General features: G+C 43.8%; 1 protein-coding gene across 5 annotated transcripts in view; it reads right to left on the bottom strand.

Annotated features, from left to right (window-relative positions):
* CLSTN1 (calsyntenin 1) overlaps positions 1 to 10187 on the bottom strand; it is a 35154-nt gene extending 24967 nt beyond the window's left edge. For 4 of the 5 annotated variants that reach the window (XM_042831689.1, XM_042831691.1, XM_042831690.1 and 1 more), the window contains exons 1-2: positions 5843 to 5870; positions 1230 to 1352 (exon numbers count right to left, since the gene is read on the bottom strand). In XM_042831689.1, coding sequence (XP_042687623.1) covers positions 1230 to 1352; positions 5843 to 5855 — 136 coding nt within the window. In that variant the 5' untranslated portion in view covers positions 5856 to 5870. Of the gene's footprint in view, positions 1 to 1229; positions 1353 to 5842; positions 5871 to 10117 lie in introns of those variants that run through there. The other variant, XM_042831687.1, reaches the window with a different exon arrangement.
* Between the last annotated feature and the right edge of the window lie 13918 nt (positions 10188 to 24105).

Raw genomic sequence — 24105 nt, 5'->3', positions numbered from 1 at the left:
TCTCCTATATGCTTTGTTAGAGAAAAAAGCCTTCAAACAGCTCTACACCACTGAGGTATACAGGAGATAGAAGACTTGGATTCATCATTTTCAAGCAAACAAACAATACTATCTGTGCTTTAGTGCTCTGATCTGAATCAGAAAAAAACAAAGCAAAAGGAATGATGTTTCATCTGCATCATTCAAGCTGCAAATCTCAGTCCAGAGATGCTCTGCTCATGTAGCTGAACAGCACCTACAAGAAAAGACCTCTTCAACTCTACTCCACTAATCTAACAAGAGATTGTAAGATTATGAACAGTCAGCTTACTTCCACATCTCCTCAGGCAGTATTAAGCCAGTACCAGTGAAAAACTCCATTACCAGAGAAGATACTGAAGATACTGTGCACAGCAGCAAGACGAGCTCAAACCCACTTACACAACATTCAGACTCTTCCCAGATGCAGGAACCTGCTTCCATTTAGAAAACTTCAAAAGAGCTGAGCTTCCCTCCACAATTCCTCCCAGAATTAAGCAGAGGTCAGATTTCCAGCACTATCTCATAGCTAAAGGAACCTCAGCCATAAGACACATTACATCATTAAATAAGTCTCAAGCTTCACATTTCTGAAATTAAAAAAAGTGCTGAGAATAATGTTCCCTTATGTCACCTCTGCTCTCTGACACTGACCAAGCTGTGAAATATCAGTGATTCTTTGAGTAGAAGAGGTTTTCCTCTTCTTCACATTTTCTAAAATTCCAAAATGCTACACAAACTTATCACAGAAGGCCTGAATTTTAACTTCCAAAAAAGTTCAAATGCTGCAGAAAGGAAATGCAATCTTAATTCTACTAATGTCTTCTCAGTCTACTAAGACAAATGCTCTAGGAGAACTCAAAACTGTTTGGAATGAGAAGGAAATGTGCATTTCAGAACTCCAAACAATGCTGCGAAATGTGGAATCTGGAGGACTGAAGAAAAGGTTAGATGCTATGCAAAGGAATTCAGAAAAAGTAACACACATGCAATTGAAAGAGTATCTACAATATGCACTATTCTCCACTTGGGCATGTGAATATGGCTGTAAATATCAAATAAAACCATGGTCCATGCATGGGTGTTTCCTAGGATCTATAAGCTACAAACATGACACTGCTGTTAGGGAAAATACGCTCAGTAACACACAGTATTTGCCATCAAGACAGCATTCCCACTTCTTAAAAAATAAAACTAGATTATTTATTTACCTGCAAAACGCAGAGGTGCATCTTTGTCCAGGGCTATTAAAGGGGGGTCCAAGAGAACTGTGTTGTCATTTTCTGTGATTATCCCATGATACGTCGTTTCAATCCATGGCTTATGCTTGTTAACTGAAAGGGGGAAAAAAAATTATCCAGTTAGCATTTTTGAAACCAAGGACTTCTAAAACAAACTCCTTATAACACTGCCTTCATTTCTGTTTTCTGAATCTGAAGCAGTATTTTACTAAATTCAAACATCTGAGACAAAATCCTGGCCAGGTACCTTCAGAAGAGCCCACAGTCCCTGTAGGCTTCCCAAAAGTAACTCAGATCTAAATTAGTTCCTTTTAAATATGCTGGGATTTAAGATGGCCCTGAAGTGCAATTCAAAACCCTTTTAACAGCAATGGGGAGCTGCTCTCAGCAGTGCCAAACATCACACCAGAAAAAGCCATATTCAGCAGCTGACAAGAAAAGACTGGCCAACAGGAGACACCAGGGGGCTGCTGAAACTCTGCTTCCCTCCAGCCTGGAAAACTTGGCATCTGGTTGGTGGATTATTCTTCAGAGAACAGGAACTAATAATCAACACTTTGCATGGTTTCAGCATTTTTTTGAGTGTGTGTTTATTATTATTATTACTAAGAGAGCAGATAGAGATCAAAAGGAGAGCTGCAGGAACTCTGCTGAAGCTGTGGAGCTATGTCAGTGCAAGGAAACTACAGGAGATGCTACAGAACAGGGCAAGGTGCAAGTACAGCACTTCCATATCTGTGCTGCAGAGGTGCAAAGCAGATGATCCGTGCCCCTCTGCTTTTGCAGGACTTGCACCTTAGTTTTCTTTAATCTAGCATACAATTAATGCAGATTGCAAACATCTGCATGGAACCATAACCTCTGGCCCATTTTGATATCTTAAAGGATGCCCTGAAATCTGAGCAGCACCCAACCTGCTGTATCACCTATTTAGCTTGAGGAGACAGTGAAGCTCTTCCCAAGCACTGCCTATAGAAGCATTCTTCAGATCTGCACACAACAATCTGTAAAGCAATGGCCAGAGTGTGTTTAAGACAACAGGTCTTCCTCTGCTGTTAGCTTTCCTTATCAGCTTGAAAAAAGTTTTTGTAGAATATCATGAAAGATATGAGACAAAATCATATGTTACCTACCAGGTCCTCAGCTCCTATGCAACAACCCATGAGAGAAAGCCTTTGTTATTAATTATCTTTACAAAACACTTGCTAAATACAGCGCATAGAAACAGGGCATGTGGTTATCAACTACCTTTTCCTGACATCTGAATATATTCTTTTTGGTCTGGTTCTCTTCATGCTGAGTTCCCACATGCATCAGTTCTACCAGTTCTGTTTTGGGCAATGCGTATTTGTCACTTCATAAAACCTCTCAGGCTATCATGCACTCTTCTTGCTTATTGAATGAACACTATTTCCCCCCAAGATCTAATTCTGGAAGGCTCTAGAAAACACTCACTTGGAGGCCAAAACCATGCCAGCATCAGCAGATGATGCAGCCATGCATAAGAAAAGCCTTGTTTTTTGTATGTTAGAACATCTAACATGTCATTACTGATATCATCCAGATTTTGGTCTTTATGAGATACAATACTTACAACCTCTAAAATAAGAGCCTGTGCAATCACAACCAAGTCTGCATGACAGAAAGTACACTGCTGTGCAGTTCAGCCCTGCTGCCTCACCCTGCAGAATTACACAAGTGGACTGTCAAAGTGGCAGAGACACAATGCTAACCTAGACTGCAGTGCATTCAAGATGCCTGTCATGCACTTACCCTGAGAAATTTAAAGAAAGAGAGATAAAAGGACGCTGAGATGATTAAACATAGATGCAGGGAACTCATACAGGAAACCATAACGTTCTCTCGATCCACTTTCATCTGCCATCTTTTACTGGTTAGCAGCAACAAACTGATGGAGGGTAAAACCTCTTCATACACAATGATGCAGCAAGAGAGAATTCGCAATGAACTACTTTAACACAGAGTGTTTAATTACTGCCTTGTGGTTTTACTCAATATGGCAGCACTATTTTTATTGCCTCAATGCACTCACACGGGCACGATTTCAAGATTCAGCACAGCACACATCCAGCTCAAAGTCAGCTCACCCAGAAGTACACTGCAGCACCCTCCAAGGAACGTGGTGTTTTAAACCAAACTTCTTCACATTCAAAGGGTCCAACACATCATTCTGCCCTGGGTGGGAAGGCACCCATGTCTGTTACAGTGTAAGTCTCTCACTGAAGCACACCTCCTCATCCAAACCTGCTCTAAAACAAAAGTGCTTTGCTCATACAGCTCTGGCAGTCAGAAACACGACGAGGATGCAGCTGTGTATTTCTGTTGGTGGCGTAGCTCTGGCTGTTATTACCTAGCTGAACATCTCATATGACTGAGTTCTCTTCTGCTCATCTTCACCTTCTCAAGACCTAGCATAAAAATACCAGCACAGATCTCTGTCAGAAAAAAAAAAAATAAATAAAAAATAAAAAAAAAAAAAAAAAAAAGCATCTCCATTCTAATGCTTCTAAACATAGATAATATATATTTTTTAAAGCCTTGACAAAACTTCTCCTAATTTAGCAAGCGATGATAAATCCCATTACGGTCGGATAGGGAGTTCTACAAAAGCTTGAAGTACCATAACCACGTATGAACACAATTATGATGAGTATGCTAAGCATCTGCAAAGCCTGGTGAACCTTCAAACAGGCCCAGTTAAAAGCAAAGTCATGTCATTTTATTGTGCTGCAGACAATCAAATCATAAAGCTTAAACCCCTTTGTGTTTAGGAAGGCTAAAACGTCGCTGGATTTTAAAGCATAAAGCTTAAATCCCTCTGTGTTTATGAAGGCTAAACATCACAGGATTTTAAATCGCACACTGAACTAATTGCTGAATATCCAGGAAAGGCCCCTTATCTGCACTTGTGATCTCCTGACTCCAGCACAACCACACAGTGTAAGAAATTCTCAAGCTAGCATTTGAAAGATGAGGCCAAGCTTATGAGTAATTCATCAATGCTTCTCTTGAAACAACTGCAGAATTGAAGCAAGAACGATTCTGATGTCAGTTGGCTTCAATAACGTTAAATGCTGGACTGACAACTACCCCCTCACTTTTTTTTTTCCTCTGAAAACATTACAAAACTCCTGAAATCTGCAGAGAAAGTTGTCCACAGCCACACTGTTAACTTCAAACTGAAACACTCAGTCTGTTCCTAAGCTTGACACTTAGTGCCCTGAGCTGTTAATCTCCTGCCATGTAAGTGGGATAAACTACGCTGCTTCCCTTGAAATACAATATTCACACTATTTGTGAGTGCCTCCATTGGAATCTGCTGTAAATCCCAACCAGCACTGAATGCAGTCAAGTGGAGGAAGCCTCCTGGCACATCACGGCAAGCTGCCTTCTACTTAGCGGTCAGCGACCAAATCTCTTTCAGAACAGACAGCCTACCTCCTTTTCCCCAGCAGCAAATCGAGCAGCACATCTCACATTAGAGCTTTTATTGCTGCCAGATAAAGGCAGAATGTGCATCTGCAAGGTGAGCACGAGCACCACGGCCAACTTAGACCTGAAGATAATTGCTGCTAAGCTAGAGGAGGAAAGAGAAAGAATACCACTATTGAACCTGGGGTTTTTAAATACCATTCACTCCAAGGGAATGCACTCGGTTTCTCACAATACCAAAGAGACCAACTTCCTCCAATATCAACTATCAACTAATATCAACAACTCCTGGCTGTTCTCAGAAAGGAGATGTTTCTTAAAGGAAGGATGCTCCTCCAACAGCTGGCTGATGCTACAGAACGCAATCCATCAGATCAATTAGCAGCATTTTCTCCTGCTGCTTAGAATTAACGAACACAAATTAATATGTTGATAAGACAATGGAGTTCAGGGCTAGCCTGGAAATTTCAGGCAAAAGCTCCAGTCTTAAACTAACCAAATGAATTCAGTTCTACTGTTTGAATGCAAACATATTCAATGCACTTCTCCAAGTCTCTTCGGAGGCCTTCAGTTATCTCCTTATAAGTGGTCAAAAGTTCATTTGACTTAAGTGGGATCTGGCATCTACGTAACTGCAGATTTAGAGGCACCTCAACCAAAAAGAACTGCAGCTGACAGTATTTGTTTTTTCTACTGGATAATTATTTCAAGTATATGGTGCTGCTTAGGCATGCTACATAACTTCAGAATCAGATCAAGATGATGTCAAAACAAGTTTGTGTGAATTAACTGATAAAACACATTTGAACAAACTCAATAACAACTATTAGAGTTAGACAGCGACATCTACATCCACTCTCATCATCTGTTGACAGTGGATAAACTTAAAACATTTGCTTTTAAAATCCAGCTCACTTCATGAAAATTCCAGAAGCGCATAAGAAGAGAAAGATATTCTGTCAATTCAGATGAATTGCCCTCAGTGAACTGAGTAAGCAGTCCTTGATTCCTGCCCTGAAGGGCTGACAAAAATCTTGATTACTGAGCATCTTCTGCACAACTGCCTGCCTCCTGGTGCAAGAGAACACAAGCATGCCTTTCAGAGACAATGAAACCTCCACAGGCCTTACCTTGAATATGCATCAGTCAGTACTGCTCTGATGAAACTGCAAGTAACATCAGTAAGAGAACAGGGTTGTGCAGTAGGTAACCAGAGGAAAAAAACAGCTCTGCCAGGGAGAAAAGGATGTAGAAAGGAAAACACACTTTCTCCACCCTGAAAGCAAAGTTTAAAGGGTGTAGCATGGTCTGATTGCAGTGTGTTCCGTTCCTGCCTAGTGTCACCAGCCTGCAATTCACAGCTGTGCCTCCATTTTCTATCAAAAGAGGATGAGGATTAACCTTGCATATAAACAACTTGAAATACATCAGTGATAATGAAAAGATTTCTTTCTTTAAGTAGGTCTTATCATAGCTAGACTTTTACCAAAACTCATCTCGCAGTCACATATAAACAATGGGATAAAACTGAACACGAGTGCAGCTAAACCACAAATCTATAGCATGGGTTTGAAAGACAAACTACAATTTCTGCTCCTGGGACATAAAAGCTGTAGGCTATAACTGCGGGATGCACTGTGGCTGGGAAAGGGCAGGGATGGGCACTCACTGACACTAACCTCTAAGATTCTCAGCTGAAGGAAAAGCAGGGGGTGGGAATTCATCCCACAATTTCAGATCTCTGTCTCAGATCCTTACAAGGAGCCCTTGTGATTTATGCTCCGGGGGCTGAACTGTCACACATTGGGTGCATGAGGTAACTAACCTTTATAAATTATCAGTGCTTATGGCTGAAATCCACACAACAATCCTCCAAGCACTACATTCATAACCAAGGGCTCTAAGAACAGAAAACATAAGCCTCTAACCATAACCATTACCTTAATGCCATGTTCTCTTAAACGTTGCCAGTTACAGTGCAGGAACAGAAAGCACTTTCTGTGGTCGTATTTTCCAACTTCACTCTTGAAAGGTAATCTTATTTACCAATAACAAACATCACCTCAGTACAGCCTGCACTTCTGGCTCTACTCGTCCACTCCTTTTAGCAGCAACTTGTTTTCAATCTGAATACAAAGCGAGCGAGATGAGGCCCAATACTCCAAACAAAGGACAGAAGGACAGATCTTCCAAGGCACTGAGGCTTCCAATAATCCATTCTTAAGGCTCCTAAGGAGGTTTAGTTCCTATTGAAGCCAATGGGAGTCAAGCAGCATGAGTCAAAGGAACCAGGAGTGCAAAACAAGATGTAAGACCAAGGCTTCCCACTTACTGAACTCACTCGTGTTTCAAGATATCACTTCTGTCTTTGACAATAACAATAATGCAACAAGATGGATGCTCCTTAATATCACAAACAATATTTCATACAGACCTCTCTGAATACAACTTAATAGAATGAGAGATAAGGGTCAGAAAAACTATGTAAGTGCTTTTGTTCACAAAAGTCAATGACTACTTAAGTTTTTTTCCTACCCTGCAAAACAGCTTCAGAGCTACGAGCCACCGAGCTATTAGATATTTACATCTCCACAGTACAAAGAGCTGTTCTAACCCAAATACCAGAATTCTAACAATCCTTTTGGGATGAGGTGATCACATTATGCTGTCCTGAGGCCTGGCCTGGGTTTAACGTCAGGCCTGCTAACTTCCATGAGACACGGAAGTCCTGGAGCCTAGCTTCTGTCCTTCTCTAAATAGACTTATGGATCTTTCCAGTGATCTGAAAAAGGTGGTTTAAAGTCTACAAAAACATGGAGATCTCAAACCAAAGCCATAACTAAGAGTCTGGCCAGGTTCCTATTGATAAATTTTCCTGATAACTTGGCAGACAGCACAGCTTGCAGCCCAACGATCTGGGAGAAGACAACTGGCACACCAGCATCCCAAACACGCAGTACATTACGCTAGCTCAGAACACCACATCTCCTCCATTCCAATTTCCATAGCAGAGTTACATTTTATACATAATATGAGTGAAGAAACAGATGAATTTTCCTGCTCGTTACTTGATCCAAACAGATGATTATCTGCCATGCCCTCCTAAGAACCATGCATCACATGAAGGTTTAGCATTGGTTACTTCTCAGTGTTTTTTTGACTTAATAAAAGCTTAGGGGGGAAAAAAACCAACATCCTCCCCAGCTGTCTTTTCATTATGCTTTTCTGTATTCTTACCTTTCCCTCCCTCTAAAAGGGAGAAGGAAACCTCCCCACCAGCCCCACATTACACAGGCTGTTACCGTGCCAAAGAAACATCTGCAGTAAAGCAGCGGTAGCAACAGTGTGGTTTGTGGTTTGGATTCAAGACTTTCATAGCACCAAGTAACTTCCTGAAGAAAAAAAAAAAGTCATAACATAGCAAAGCTTCCTTGAGATACTGTTACTTTGATTAATAAATACTCTGCCTAAATGACTGTAAGGCAGATGGGGTCCAAGCAGCACAGAGGAATAATACTCGAACTGATCTCTAACTATGGAAGAAGCAGACACATCAGAGTCACTGCCTTCTCCTTTGCACAGCCACACCACGCCAATTCTTATTCAGTTCTGTTGATAAATTACTCCACTTTGATAGAAAATACCTCAATGTCCTGCTAACTACTGCTTCAAACTACTCTGAAATATTTGGGTCTACCAGACCAATTACCAGATGAATTCAGCTGAATTAAACATTTTGCATCAACTAGAAAGAAATATGCTTTAAAATTGGTTCACACCACTTAAAGCTCACACCTAACTTTTGTGCAAGATCACAATCCATCAAAAGCTGTTTCTGTTCCTTTCCTTTATCACAAAAGGAAATGGTTTTCATCACTTTGCTCTACGCACAGGAATACACAGGACTTGAGAATGAAACCCACCGCTCTGATTCAGTATTTCTACTCCATTTCTGCTTGTTACCAGGCCAAGCACAACTCTCTTTCTACCATGCAAAATAAATCTGAATTCTCTCATTTCCAAGGACTTTTAAGATTATAAATAGAGGGAGGTCTGCTTGAAGGAAATGGAACTGACAATACAGCACAAAACTGGAAGCTTAGTATAAATGCTTCCAAACAAACATTTCTCCTAACAACAGAGAAACGAAAGCAAGAAGCCCTAGCAGCTCTCCCTCACGTAAGTATTCTCCAGAGTTCCCTTGCCATTAGACAGAGCTTCACATAACACTTCTTACAGACCTACCAAAACACCACAGAATGAAGGCAACGGTGTGCACCGGGCCAAACCTGGGCTCATTGGGTAACTCAGGTTTGTGGGATGGAGTTTAACAATACAAGACATGCAGAGCAGCCCTGGGTGAGCTGCAGAAGGGCCAATGCCCAGCACTGCTCCCTTAACTCATCCTTCACCTTTAGGTACATCGAGATTTCTTCGGAGCAGTTTTTGAGCTTGGTTTTTCAAATGGTGGCAAAGCCCATTAATGCAATGCCATGTTTCCACAACGGGGTGGTAATAAATAAATAAATAAATAAATATCTGTCTCTAAGAAGAGTGGCGAATAAACAGGCTGTACTTAAAGAGATGTTGTGCGGGTTAATTATGGCCACATTTACACAGCTGGCAGCCTCCTTCATTACAGGAGCAGCTTCTCGATCCTCCGCGGGGAAACTGCAGCAAGATGCATCCCTAGCGACTTGTCTTTAACACCAAGAACTTCCCCTCCATCCACTCGCAAGCCATTTTAAAGCCAGCCACGCTCCTAATCTGCATTCAAACCAAACGCCGGCTCTCAGCTCCGCCACACGATCGGGCGGTCCCGGGATAACCTTCAGGTGCGCGAGCGGCGCGCAGCCCTGCAATGCGTATCTGCGGCTCCGCTTCGCCGCGCCGATCGATGGCCGCGAGGCCACCGCCAACGACCTCGGGCCGGCCGCTATCGCCCACCGCCGCGCAGCGTGCTTTACGTAAGCCTCACGGTTGGGCTCCGCGGGGACTCAAGCCAGAACCCCGGCACGGCTTCAAACCGACGCCTTCCAAAAGCTCTGAGAGAGAGCGAGCGATGCTCGCATCAAGGCACGACCCCGGCACGGGACGGGCGCGCCGCTTCACCTTCCCCGCAACAAGTGTCGACCTCAGCCCGGGGTGCTGCTGAGGCGGCGTTACGTAAGGGCCCGGCCCGCCAGCACCGAACGACCTCCGGGCTGCGGGCGCGCAGGTGAACCCCGCCGCCGCCCCTCCGTCACGGCGCCGCAGGTGCGGCCCCCCCCAGCGGGGCTCGTCCCACGCGAAGGGCGCGGAGGACACTGCGCTCCCCCCGCCTCCCTCAGCCCCGCAGCCCGCACCCTTCGCCCTCCCCTTCCCCGCGGTGCCGCGCAGCCTCGCCCGCCAGCGGCTCTGTTTACCTCGAGCGGCCGCGGCTCCTCCGCAGAGCAGCGCGGCCAGCAGCAGCAGGCGGCGGGCGGGGAGCGGCATGGCAGCGCGGAGAGGTGAGGGGCAGCGCGCAGCCCCGGCTGCGGGGAGGCTGCGGCGCCCCCGCTGGTCCGGGCTCCGCTCTGCGTGCGCCGGGCGGAGGGCTCCGCTCGGCCCCGAGGAGGAGGAGGAGGAGGAAGGGGAGGGAGGAGAAGCGCTGCGCTACCCCGCTCCGCTCGGCTTTTCTCTCCTCCCCTCCCCTCCCGCCCGCCCTCGCTGCTGTGCGGCGCCCCGCGAGCGGCACCTAAAATGGCTGCCGCTCCCCCCCCCCCTCCCCACCCCGCGCCGCGCGCCGTTACCAAGCGGAGGGAGCGAACCAACGGCGCGGGCGGGGGGCGCGGGAGAAGCCATGTGAGGGCGGGGGAGGGGCGGGAGGAGCCCCGCCGGGCGCGACGGGGACGCGGGCGCAGCTGCGGGGCAAGGGGCGCGGCGATGGGTTTTTTGCGCAGCTGAGGAGGCGGCTGGTTGTCCGTAGCCGAGCTGCGCACGGACTGTCGAGAAGAGCACCGCTGCGGCAAGAGTTAAAGCCCCGATGGAGCCATTTAAATATGCTGTTAGTGCTCTTGCACCAAAATAATTATAAAAAATAAAAGCTGAGGTTTTACTAACCCAAACCAGCGAGGGCAGCGGAGGGGCACGGAGCAACCTGCAGGCACCTGCTGGACCCAGTCCCGCACCCTGCTGGGATGCACAGCTACCACCGGCAGCAGCTCCACCTGAACGCTCCGCGCTGTGGGAAACCCTCCATGCCACACTTCTGCCAAGGGCTGCAAGTTCTGACTGGGAAAATCTGCAAGTGCAACCAAAAAATATCAGTGAATAGGAATAAATCACATCAAACCTGTGCTGTAATAGAAAAGCTCTTGGCGTTCCAGTCAAGGGTTGCAATTAGAAGATGCTTAATGAGAAGAAGAAATGCCATAGTCAGAGTTTTGACGGAGAAAATGCACCCAAGGCGTTTCATACTTAGATAGGGCTGCTCGTGTTTCGTACCTATTAGCCATTCCACTCCCACGGGGAAATAAAAATAAAATCCAGAACATTCAAGATCCCAGAGATGAGGTGTGTATTCTAAAGCACAGTAACTTCAATATCAAGACACTGTTTGCAGCAAGAGGTCAAACTGGCAAGATGACACTTGTGGATATTCCAGAGGCTGCTCTGCCCCCACCAAGGCTTTTCCATCCATAAACCAGCCAACCTTACGTAAATTTGCCAGCACGATGATGTACAGAGAAGAGGAATTTCAAGAGAAATACGTCATGGTCCACTACAACAAATGGTGCTCCAGTTTCCGTCCTGTGCTATGGAACCATTCCCTCACCAAGCAACCAAGCAGTCACGTTCGTTCCATTGACTGCATGCTGTAAGGCCACCTGCTCAGCAGCAGCTAAGACATTTTCTTTTTTTAAAGGTAAAGCCTCAGTCTAAACCCCCTTGGTTTCTCAGCCTAACATATGCTGGATGGCAGATCGTGTCAGAAGAAGCCTGTAGCCCATCTGTTGCCAGATAGCTGAGTCCTTACATTCTGCCAACGCAGCTTCAGCTGACAGCATGCTACATCATCCAATTTTCTTTTGTATGAAGAGTAGAAGGGCTGTCCAGCTCAGCACGACTCTCTCACTGACTTAATGCATGGAGAGCCACCCCATGAGTATGGATCTGCAAGGCAAGAGGTTAAGGTGATTGCCATTGGTGTAAGCATGATCTAAACAATCTTTTGCCTAAGTATTCACTTTGAGTTAGGAGTATAATGGAGTTTGAATACCAATAAAAAGGTATCTGAAGAGGGCTTGGAAATCAGCGGCCAACTGGCATGCAGGTATATACAAACCCATAATCAAACACAATTTCTGCAAAATAATACATTTTTACCTTTAAACTGGAGATCAGCCCAAGTTCATTCATCTTGGCAGGGAAAGAACAGAATTTGTCCCATAGTCCACTCAGCATAACGCATTAACATAGGGAAGAACGCTCCACATTTAGAATCATAAAGGTTGGGAAACATTACCAAGAGCATCCAGCACAACCCCAGCACATCTCCATCCCCTCCATCCCTCAGCACCACGCAGTTACCCTTCTGAAAACCTCCAAGGACCTCTGACCACAGTGAGAAGGGACTTCGGTGTTACCATCCTGACTCATCTGAATGATTCCAAAGAAAAGAGGCATTGTTAAGACAAGAAATCCAGGTTAAGCTTCATTTATTGCACGGTGACACTGTCAGCTCAGAGAAATTAATCAGCTGAATCAGTCATGACGAAACTGGGCAAATTCCAAGGCAGGAGAAGGCATTGATTGCATCTTCCTCTGAGCAAAACTCCTCCGAAGCAGCTGTGACTAAGGCACTGATTCAGTAAAGCCAACAGGCCATATTTTAAGCTCAGCTAGATGATTTTGCTTGGCTAGATGACTAACTGGTTTGAACTGGCACGTCAGTTGTTGAGGAACTGGTGATATGGGAGCACTCCATCCTCAGCAGAGAAGAGAAATTAAAAGCGATCCGTGTCACCACGGATGTTCCACTGGCACTTAATCCAGAAGCGCAGCAAATAAAATATGCTCTCAATGCCTTTCATATAACAGAAGTGGATTTAAATTGCCCAATATGAAGCTATGCACCAGTCCTACTTGCTGTTAAACAGCCACTGTGCTGCTTGCCAGAGGTAGCTGCCTTTCACAAGCTGCCAGAGATTCTCACTTGCTCTGAAATGCCACATGCCATTATTTCAAAGAAACTCGCAGCACCAACTTCAGCACCTTCATTTTTACCACCTATCTCCCTCCTACTCTCCGACCTGCTTCTCGAGCTCAAAAAACACATTGATTTTGATTTTATTAGTAAGCAACAAAACTGGAACAAATGGCTCCTGGCAGAACATGCTTTCTGTTACAGCTGAAAAACTATCAGACTGATGCCCTTGAAATGCACAGTGTGACTAATGCCCAGCTTGCAAGGACCCAGGGGGACACGTATTTATTGCACTTTTCAGAATGGAGCTGAGCAGCCAGAAATGAAAAGATAAGGTGATAGGTAAAGATGAATGTGGTAGCCTGCTTGCTGCTCAAAGGAAGACAGTGCATGATATACACAGGGAGGGATGTGAGGCACATTGAATGAAGTAACCAGCAAATCTGTGTCTGATTGTTACATCTCAGGCTCATAATTGATTCTGAATGCACTCAGAATGTGCGCTGTATTTAGATAGCAACTCTGGACCCTTGTTTCAAAGGAGAGCTGAGAGGAAAGGGTTCAGGCTTCAAATAGTCTGGAAGTGGGTTGAGAAAATGGTCTGGTCTTTATTTAAAGAGAATACAACTGGCCTTGGTTTTTATTTTTGTCTCAGTCCTTCAATTAATGTATGCATATTAGCTTACCTCCCAAATATGATTGCTTTTAAAGAGAAGTCAAACCCAGAACCCAGCTGCATCTCATCTATGGAGCATTTGCTTTATCACAGCTGCCCTGAAACCAGTGCTGAAAGGAGACCAATTGCCATAGAGACTATGCTGTAAAGTAATTAAGCTCATGATAGAGTTGCATGCACAGCCAAGCAAAATATTACATGAAGACAACAGAGCAGTTTCTGAGAAGCTGCATTTCAGCTCCACTCCAGGTTCCTCCACTCCCACCTACATCTTTTCTAGCCTTGCTATCCCTAAATACACAGAGTTGCAATCTTCTCAACATAAAGAGGCATTAAAGCATTTTTAAATTTGGTGGAAGATACTTTTGTCTTTTTTAATGCTTTGGAACCTGAGTGTATGTATTAGAGGGGAAAGAATTAGGGGACTGGTTTTCCCTGCACTTGAGCTTTTCTAGAAGTGCTTTGATCATGTGTGAGAATTGATTTAGGCGATGCAAATGAAGGCCCTGGCAATCTGAAGCAGCAAATCTTCTCCCCTGACATTTCTGAACATTCAGAGAATTCTCAACAAGCCACTGAAGTATGGGTTTATCAGAGAGACAAAAAGAAAACGGAATAAGCGAAGAAGCACTGCTTCCTCAACAAAAGCACCGGCATTAGTAATCCTTCCACCTTGTTCATTACTTTTTTCCCATTCAGAATTACCTCCTCCTGCAAAATATGCTTCCAGAAGCATGAAAGCAATGAAGGAAGGATGCAAGTCTTTCTGCTGTAAGAGATAGGCTGCATATTCTGCAACAGAATGATAATATTTTGCAACTCATTAGCACCTACCATCCTAGGATCTCCAAGCATTTTACAAGCGTTAATTAATGCACTCTCATGAGGCTTCTGAGGAGCAGAAAGGCAGGTGTCTGTGATGACAGGTGCATTGCAGCAGAGTAAGGCCATTTCTAGCTTTTCCATTTGCATTTTTAGGAAAGCAGAAAGGCTGTAACACCCTGAAACACCTTGAACCATGTGCACAAACAAGACTTCAGATTAAAAAAACAGACTTAGGGACCTCAGGAAAATTGAGGCATAATAAAAAAAGGTCTGTCTTTCCATCTGGTACCACAATAGCTATCATAAGCTGGAGGAGATGAATCAGAGCGGAGCCTGAATGAAATGGGACTGATTCCTTATAAGATTGATTTCCTTATTCCAAGGAGCACTGGGGCCTCCTAAATCCCCGAAATCACTGCAGCCTCCCAACAGCATTCAATCAATTATTTATAAAGCTCAGTAAGACACTGCTGAAGACAAAGAGGGAGAGAGTACAGCAAGAGAAACAGGCAGCAGAAAAGCGATCGTGCTAATCACCCACTAACACAATAAAAGAATTAAAGTCAGGTATACTCCAGACAAGCCATTCCAGAATGCATGTCCATGGAAAACAAAGACTCCTGTGGCTCTGTGCTGCCGTACTGTGCAAACCTGTTCTGAAGAGCAGCACAGCAAGCCTTGGCCATGTTAACAACTGCTTTAACTTCCTCATTTATGCATGGAACTGAACAAGTGACTTACGTTGTGTTAAAAAAAAAAAAAAAAACAAAAAAAGCAGCCTTGGGTTGCCTTTCACATTCTGTCCTAAGTTCTCCCACTGGGTCACAGACTAATCCTTTCCTTACATATTTATCTGAAAACATAATGGAGTCACATACAGCACATAAAATAATGGATAGACAAACTTACATCTGTAGAAATACTTCCAATGTTTGCACCAAATAGGGTGACAACGTTTAAAACATTCAGCATGCAATTTAATTTCATATTTAGGATCATGGTACTCATTGGACTTGTGGTCACACAATGACGTTTCCTCTTCTCTCTGCTTGCTTTGCTGTGAGGAAGAGCAGAGCTACGAGCATTAGCACTGCCATCCCTGAGAGCCATACAGGAATGTAAAGGCATTCTCTGAATTCATTACTGTGCCCCACAATATGATTCTGTCTTTGTGAGAGCAAGAAAATGGATGTTAATTTATTCCTCACTGCTAATTTGAAAAGGAGCACAAACACAAGAGTTCCATTGCAGAGACTTCTACCAAGGGTATAGTTTAGGTCCAATTATGTGCTATTAGTACATTTGCTCTTTGTTCCTTTGGCATATTAATTACATGTCTGGTATTTTGGTAATTAACACATTTATGCTCTTTATTTTCCCCTTCGGTTAGACAATATTCTTGCATTTTATTTAGATAAGTAATTTTATGTAGGTAAAAGGAGCCAAATTACTACATATTAGTGAAATCTAGCAATAGGTTTTTAAGAGAGCTTTACAGAGAAGGTTCAGCAGTGCTCTTCAGCAAGAAGAAAAGCAGATGCTCTCCTGTTGGGCTGCAGTCTCAAAGGCTTCTAAAGGGAAACCAAATTACAAGCCTCCAGTTGTACAAGCAGCACTATAATCACTGCTGCAGCAGCAGGGCTGTGCGGATGGGGCCAGCACTTCCACACACTGCTCTATCTGCAGTGTTATCATGGCCCACTGTTAGCAAGATCTCTCATCTCCCACTGACAGCCATTAAAATCAATGACATTTCAGAACAAGAGAGAAAAGTTAACACAAAGAGTCAGCCAAGATGGTTTACAATTTACAAATGAACACTCAGCAGGGAGGATGTTCCTAGGAAGCATTCAGGAACAAAAAATGCTTGCTTACCACCATAAGACAACAGAGTGAGTAGCTTCCTTTGACTTAATTAAATAGTTACAGGTGTACTCCACAAACACCTACACGAGATTTCTTTCCATTAAGACTAATTCCTTTCTGTATGTGCTTGTTTGGAGAAGGAGGAAAAGGATGATCAAAATATTCTGTATTCCTGCAACAGGCAGAAAATTAACAGCATACTGTCTGGCACCATCCCTCCTCCCCAGGTCCTCCGGGTCCAGATCTCCAGTGCAGGAAGCAGAGGTGTCACCCAGCAGAATGAATGTCACTCATTCATTCCCAGAGACAGCAGCGGACATTCACTATTTACTGTTATCTGGGGCAAGTCTTACCAAAAAGGAAATCTGAGGATTGTTTATTATGGCAAAATGCCTCAAACCGTGCCTGCTTCCACTACTGTTTTTATTTCATCTTTTTTTTTTTTTCTTTTCTTTCTTCCCCCCCGATTGTACTGCATTGCCTTCGAGTCCCTTGGGGAAGAAGAGAAATAAAACCTCAGTAGGCAAGCATCAGTGTTGAAAAAGCTTGCTCTGCCTTTCCTGAAAACACCATCTGGAATACTTTTTATTTTGAAGGTTGACTAGTAGACCAAAATTATCTACAAGGGCTCTCTGAAGGACTGCTGTCATCATTATTTCCTATACAGACCAAAAAAGAACCCAGCACCACCAGAACCACCCCAAGCTGATCTCAGTACCCAACTGTACCAACCCCATTCAGACAGCTCTTGCTGTAGATATGCACAAAAGGAAGGTTTGAGAAGGGAGACAGGGCTGCTGTGCTGTTCCTTACAGTACCACTGACTGATTCCACCCACAGACAAGTCCTTTAATCTCCCTATGCCTCATTTATCCTCTCAATTTAATGCCAGTTGCCTATTCCACATGGATGTAGCAAGACTTCATTAACAAACGTTTGTAAAGTACTTTAAGATCCTAGGACAAAAGCCTCTCTAGAAATTGTGTGTTATTTTCATTAAGGCAGCATTTATCAACTCCCTGCCATTAAATGACCGTACATATCTCAAACCACCAGTCCCATTTCCAAAGCAATCTTGGGATGCACAAGAACTGATATTTTAAACATGCTACTCTGTACGAGTATTCAGAATCAAGAATATTATGCAAGATCAATGTTACTGAGGAGGTCTTCTGAGACAGAGTTCTAGTTGCCATCTTTTCCACATCACATTTGCTTTTTATAAACTAAAAAAAAACAGCCAAAATGTGCCATTGTTTGTCTTGCCGTTGGTTTCAAGCAAACTGTTGCTCGTGACATGAACTCCCCGTTCAAATTCATCTTATCTGGCAAGACCAGTCTATGGGTCTGAGTCTTCCAAAGTCCCAAAGCATTTCACACACTGATATATTAAAGGCTCATGAACCTCTGCAGGGCACTGTGAGTACCTCTGCCATCTAGCTGCTGAAGAAAATGATTCATTAAGTTCCTGTGCGTCACTCAGAAAAAGCAACTGGACTACAATTAAGAATTGATATCTCAATTTCTGAGCTCATGTTTTAAGCCACATGAACGACCTCTGTTGCTTTAAAAAGTGCTTTTCAAAACTACCTGGTCCAGGAGGAAAACCTCCTCTTGCTTACTACTTTTTTTCTAAAATTCCAGTGCCCAAAGCATCTTCCCAGCAGCACCTTGGCTATTTACAGTCTCATCAGATAAGAGTGCAGCTAAATCCTTTGTCCTTTCACATATTTACTTTGATTCTGACACATACCACTTGTGACCCTTCCTCGCAGTAAGCCCCTGCCCTCCTGGCCTTCACTCTAATTGCAGATTTGCTAATCACGTTTTGATCACCCACCCCTCTAATCACTAACCACAGAGCCAGGCCCACTGTCAGCGAAGAAGAGCATAACACATGAACGCCATGCTTGTGTTGTCGTCCTTATGGAAGGGATCAGAGGATTAAGAGGAACAGTCAACCCTGATTAATGCTGCTGAGTGGGTGAGAGCTCTTTGCCAATGGCAGGGGCTGATTGCCTCCCCGTGGGGAGCTCCCAGGCAGACAGTCTCCCTGCAAGGACACGTCTGTCTGCTGGTTTTAATGCTCGCTGTGCTCTGCAACAGAAAGGAGGTTAAGCGCTGACCCCGTCTCTCTAAGTGGCAAACTGTCCTGGGGTGGAAAGGCTTTTTAAAGCAGTGGAATACTGTTCTGGGAACAACTGAAGATCAGCACAGGTTTGTATCTATTACTGAGTCAGCCCTCCACCAGCAGGAAGACTTCACTGAATTCTGTTCAGTGGCTTTTCCGCAGGCTGAATATGAATCACCAAGGCACTGCCTCACCTTAAAAGGGAGCCAGCAAGGAGCTGTATCATTTTAGCAAAGCACAAAACAAACAGACATAGAGAGCTAAGAGCCAGCAGAGCCAACATCACTGCAGTCTGTACTCAGCACTAAGGTAAGGATGTCCCCCCGCCCCCATCCAACCTAATAAACGTAAGTGAATCTGAGTGATTTACAATAATTACCCCATCCCAACATGCTCTGCTTTAATGTATCTGTCAGACTGTTAACTCCATGTTTTCCTCACATCAGTGGTAGAAAACTTTCCTAGAAAGCTCTGCTGTCCTGGTTACCTGTGCACTTCTGCAGAACCCATTTCTGCTGGACCCACCCAGTCTGAAGGGCCATTCTTCCTATCACCTAGACCTCCATTCAGCAGTCATTCATTTCCATTCCTGCTGTAGTTTTCCACATTTTAGGATTTTCCTTGTTTTCATTATGGACAATGAGCCTTCTTATCTTTTCCTCTTCTGGTTTAGCCACTATTCTGTACCAGTCAGAAGCTGAACAAGCAGAGCAGTGCATTGTATTCTGCCAAGGAAGCTGGGGGGGGGGCGGCCCGGCAGGTGCTGTAAACCCCCTGCTGTGGGAAGCCACAGAAATACAGAGCTTTGCATTGCATTTTAACAACACAAGTTCTGCCACGTTTACTGCCAGTTCTGTGATACATTACCCACCGAATGCAAGTAAAAAGCTTATGAGAGGAGACAGGCATATCATCCTGTCTGAAGCTCAGCTTACACAGGCACCTTCCTGCAGTGTGAGGAGCAGCCTCTGGGAATGGCTGGAGTCTGCGCAGCATGAAAATGCAACTCAGGATAGGTCAAATATATATACTGACCTGGCTAAAAAGTGAGTGCCTGCTGTTCACCAATTTCAATAGGAGGTATGTGATGGCAGCTACACTTCCAGAGGCTCTGCAACAGCTGAAGAGTTCTCACAAGTTCTCTCGTGAAGCAGCATGCATGGATCTACTCTTTCTGCCTGAGTAAACAGTAAAAATAATAAAAAAAAAAGGAGGTAGCATCTTCTCTACTCACCAAAGCCATGATTTATGTACAAGATTATCAGATGGCATCCTAACCCTGATGGAGCAGCTCAGATTAGAGATTTGGGTCATTTTCTAAAATAATGTCACTAGTAACCAGTGAGACATCCCAGAGGGAAAAGATACTTGAGCAACGAAGGGAAAAGAAAAACGGAATATCTGTAGAATAGCTATTTTTTCAATGAAAGGCACACAAAGCCACACATCATATGCTAGATATGCACAAAAGAGCTCAGCATTAGAACATTTTCATACCCTTTTCCCTCAAGCATCTCTGCTCCCTTTGCTGCCCAACTCTTGTTCTGCCTGACAGCTCCTTAATCACAGTATCTCTTTCACATGCATAGGGTATTATTTAACCTGCAGCACAGAGGAAAATGCATGTATAACCTACTGTTTTTTTCCCTTTAATCTCTCTCTTTTTCCCCCTTGCTGCTCCCCTTCTCTTTTCAGTAGCTTGGAGCAAGAATGGTATTAACGATCTTCATAAAGATTAATTCAGGTCCAGACAGGAACCAAGTCTGCACTCTGTTGAGATAGGAGACTAAAGAAAGAAAACACGATCTCTTTTTTCTACCCAGGTGGCAGAAAACATTATCCATCAGATCACAAAGGCAGCATAGCATCTCCTGCAAGAATGTCAGAACGTGTCATTTCATTTTAGAACATCCCTAAGTGATATCTATCTAATCGTACTTGCATTTGAGATAGCTTCGTGGCTTTGCTCTACAGCAACCAGACACAGTTGAATTTAATGCTCCATCTGCCCAAGCTGAATTCAAGGTGTTGACTTTGAGCTGTAAGCTCTACCAGGTCGATGACCATGCTATGTCAAAGACCTCCTTCTTTGTGATCCATTTCACCGCTACTTAAGCTGAGGCGCTTTTGCTGACAAATTCTCTATTTAAATCTCTAAGGACACAAGAAAGGACGTGGAAGGACACACACTATGAATCTCCACATACATAGCAGTGCTACCCTGCTAACTGGATTATTTACTAGAGCAGGTGTGTGAGCTCTGCTCACGTTGGTGTCTGTACACGTTCAGACAGCCTTTCCTGCTTGTTACCAGCATGCAGTCCATCCAAACACTTCTCAGCTAGTTAAGTCTTGCCCTCTTCTGACAATGATCAGGTAGCTGTACCAGCCAGGATGATAATGTCCAAATGTCACCTTCAGCTTCAAATGATTGTGACTTCAAGGTCGGGGCCAGAACAGAACAAAAGGCTCTGTCCACCCATCCGGTACCAGCAGCTGAGCGTGCTACAGAACCAGCATGCAGCATGGATATTTTAGAGGACTGGGAAACCTGGAGCTGCTGGGGAGGCAAGTTAAAAGCTTAAGATTCTGTCCACTTTAATTACCATCTTTCTCCAGGCTCAAAGCAGCTTATGAGAAGACAACAGTGACAGAGAATCCTCCTTTTATGCTTCCACCTACAGAAATTCATCCATTCCTGACCTGCCTCTATCTTCCTCCTCGCACACATCAGAGATTTAGTAGAATCTTGCCAATAGAAAAGACATCAAACAGAGCACAGATGATTTTGTGAACTGTTTTACTTGACTAGCTGTGATCAGGCACCTGCTTCCAGCACGAACTCCGGACATGGATTAGGAAAAATGTAGTTATGTCAGTCTGCTCCAGCCACTTGAGGTACACGACAAAAGACTGCAGGACGATGCTTGGCTGCCACTGTCCATTCCAATCACGTCCGATGCGATTTCCATTGTGCCCTCAATTAGGAGGTCACACATGAAGCTGAAAATGGATTACAGTGCATAGTTCATAGCCAGACAAGCTTCTATGTCACTGTATGATCAAATAACTTCATGAATTCTCCTGTCTTATGGGATAAATGTAAGCATACAATAACATGCAAACAAAAGCAACTGGTGAGCACAGCTGTAGAGTCGTATTTTAATTCTGGGGCATCTCTACAGTACTGAGGACTGAATTGTCTTTTTCTGACCCTGTTGGGTCTACTGCATTTTTAACTCCACCGGAGTAACTATTCAAGGTGAAAAACTACAGAAGTGGAGATGCATTAGTTCAGGGTTGGAGTTGGTAGTGAAGTTGTAAAACACAGCCTCAGAGTTGGCTTTCTGCATTTTGCAGGTGAGCATTTAGTAGCAAGGAGAAGCAACCTGGAATAAGATAGCAAAAAGCTCGGTGCATGTAACTATCTCATGCTGATACACGAGGCAATTTGTGAGCAAGCCAAGCTAAAAAGATTCAAAAAACCAACAAAAAAAAGCCAACAAAACCAACTTTCTTCCAAAATAAACAAATCCCCGAATTGAGGTGCTTCAGGCTACAAAGGAAGCTAGCCAGGTTGTTCATAACATTCTGCAGGAATTCTGCTTAGGGCAAGTCAGCTGCTAACTAAATGAAAGCAGAGCTCAGAAGAGTAGGTGATACCTTTTCTGTCTTTGTATGGCACCTGCTATAGTCTGACAGCAAACAGATCCAAGCTCCTCTCTGACCACGGTGAGCAATAACAGCGCTCGCTGTATGCAGCACATCCACATTTGTAAATATGAAAAGCATCAGCAACAAAAGGAAGGTGAAGGAAAATTGTGCTGCAAGATGTCTGCATGGACACACCACACTTATACAGCAAGTCTAAAGCAGGCCTGGAAGAACCACAACAATGCAGTGACATATTCACTACAGCTTGAAAGTTACAGATTCATAGGATAAAGATTTGCAGGATGCAGCACTAAACTGATTTTGTTGCACCACAGATTGCAAGGAAAAAAAAAACTGTCCAGCAAATATTTGTCAGCACTGTGTCTGTGTGACTCACGGTTACCAAAATTTGACTCATTATGATGTATTTATGCTGGAGGTGGCTCTGGGCAGCCTGGTCTGGTGGTTGGTGACCATGCACATGGCAGGGGGTTGAAACGAGATGATCACTGAGGTCCTTTTCAACCCTGGCCATTCTGTGAGCCTATGATTTAAAAGCTGGTTTCACATGAGACCTTTTACACTGTAAGAGTTTACCAAATAATGGAGCCTGGCATGCTGACAGGATCCTTAACACTTCTCTGCAGCAGAAGGAAGGTGAACTTAAAACACTGACTTGAAAATATGTTTTAAAATAATTTTTTATTTCCTGTTTACACTGTGAACTTCCCCTGCACACAACACACACCTCTGGCTACAGCACTGAACAACAAATGTGTCCAATTGAATTGTGATGTTGAGCAGGCTGATGCTCGGGCAAGGTGCAGATCATATTGCTGTCAGTTGATCTGAAAATCAACAACATAAAGCAAAAATTCCACCAAGGCAGCAACTATGCAATTCTGCAGTGATCCTGGTACTCTTCTAGCTAAAATAACTGCAGTTTTTAAAAAGCTTCTTAAAAGATTTGTATTAACAACTGAGCTTTGGAATACTTTGTTACTGATCGAGAACAGTGAGATAAAGATGTTTCCTTCTGTAGAAACTGAATATAATTGAAGATTTGTTAAACCTTCAGAGATTGCTCTTAGTGCACTGCTGGTTTCTGCTGCTGCCAGCTCTGCCACACAGTCCTTCAGGGGCAAGAGACCAAAAAAGCCCAAGGACTGATCTTAAAATAACCTACACCACAGATTGCCCTCCTTGCTCAGGCATTCAGTACATCTTCTATAAAATAATTTCTAATACAAATTCATTGGAATCAAAGCTTTCAACTTTTGGCCTTTCCCTTCCCCCTATTTTCCCAGCATATTACAAGAACACTGATAACTCCAGACATAACACTGCTCTGTTCTTATAACAGAATTCTCAAGAGCTACAGAAATTTATCCTACATATGACCCTGAAGCCTTATTGAGGATGATCTCGGCTATGTGTGACGGGGGGTCTTTGAATTTCATGGGCCATTTAATCTTTAGCCTTCACCAGAACTATTTAGGCTGCTGGTGAATTAGAAATACTGACCTTATGAAACTGAAACAGATTTAAGGGTTAAGCATTAAAAACTTTCACACAGGCAAGAGAAGGTAACAACTTACATTGACTACTTACCTGATAGAAACATCTAAAATCTTAATTTATTCATGGTCCAGACTCTTTCAGACAACAGCTCCTTCCCAAGTGTTGCCATGCCACCAGCTCATGTCCTGCTACTCCCGGGTTTATTGCAGGACCTCGGAGAATCAATCTAAAGGCTTGTGTGAATGGCAAGGAGTCTCATTTTCCCTTACAATGAGCAGAGCTCACAGACAATGTGACCTTTACTGACAATTACAGCAACTGCTGCCCATCTGGAGAGCGATGAGAGGGGAATCCGATTCAGCTCTAAATCTTTTCCTCAAGTTTTGGAAAACATTGTGTGTGGAAAGGCAGATTATAAGCCTGTTAAGATAAGAAAAGTCAAACAGCACATTTGGAACATCTGAAGGAACAAGTCATCCCAAGAAGACATCCTAAAGGACGTGTGCCTTTTGAGCTGAATGCTTTAAGCACAATTTGGTTGGTAGCTGAACTG

This window comes from Centrocercus urophasianus, unplaced genomic scaffold (assembly GCF_019232065.1).
Source record: "Centrocercus urophasianus isolate 14NV4802_14NV808 unplaced genomic scaffold, USGS_Curo_1.0 seq_36, whole genome shotgun sequence".
Lineage (NCBI taxonomy): Eukaryota > Metazoa > Chordata > Aves > Galliformes > Phasianidae > Centrocercus > Centrocercus urophasianus.
This window is presented reverse-complemented; position numbering and strand designations above follow the sequence as displayed.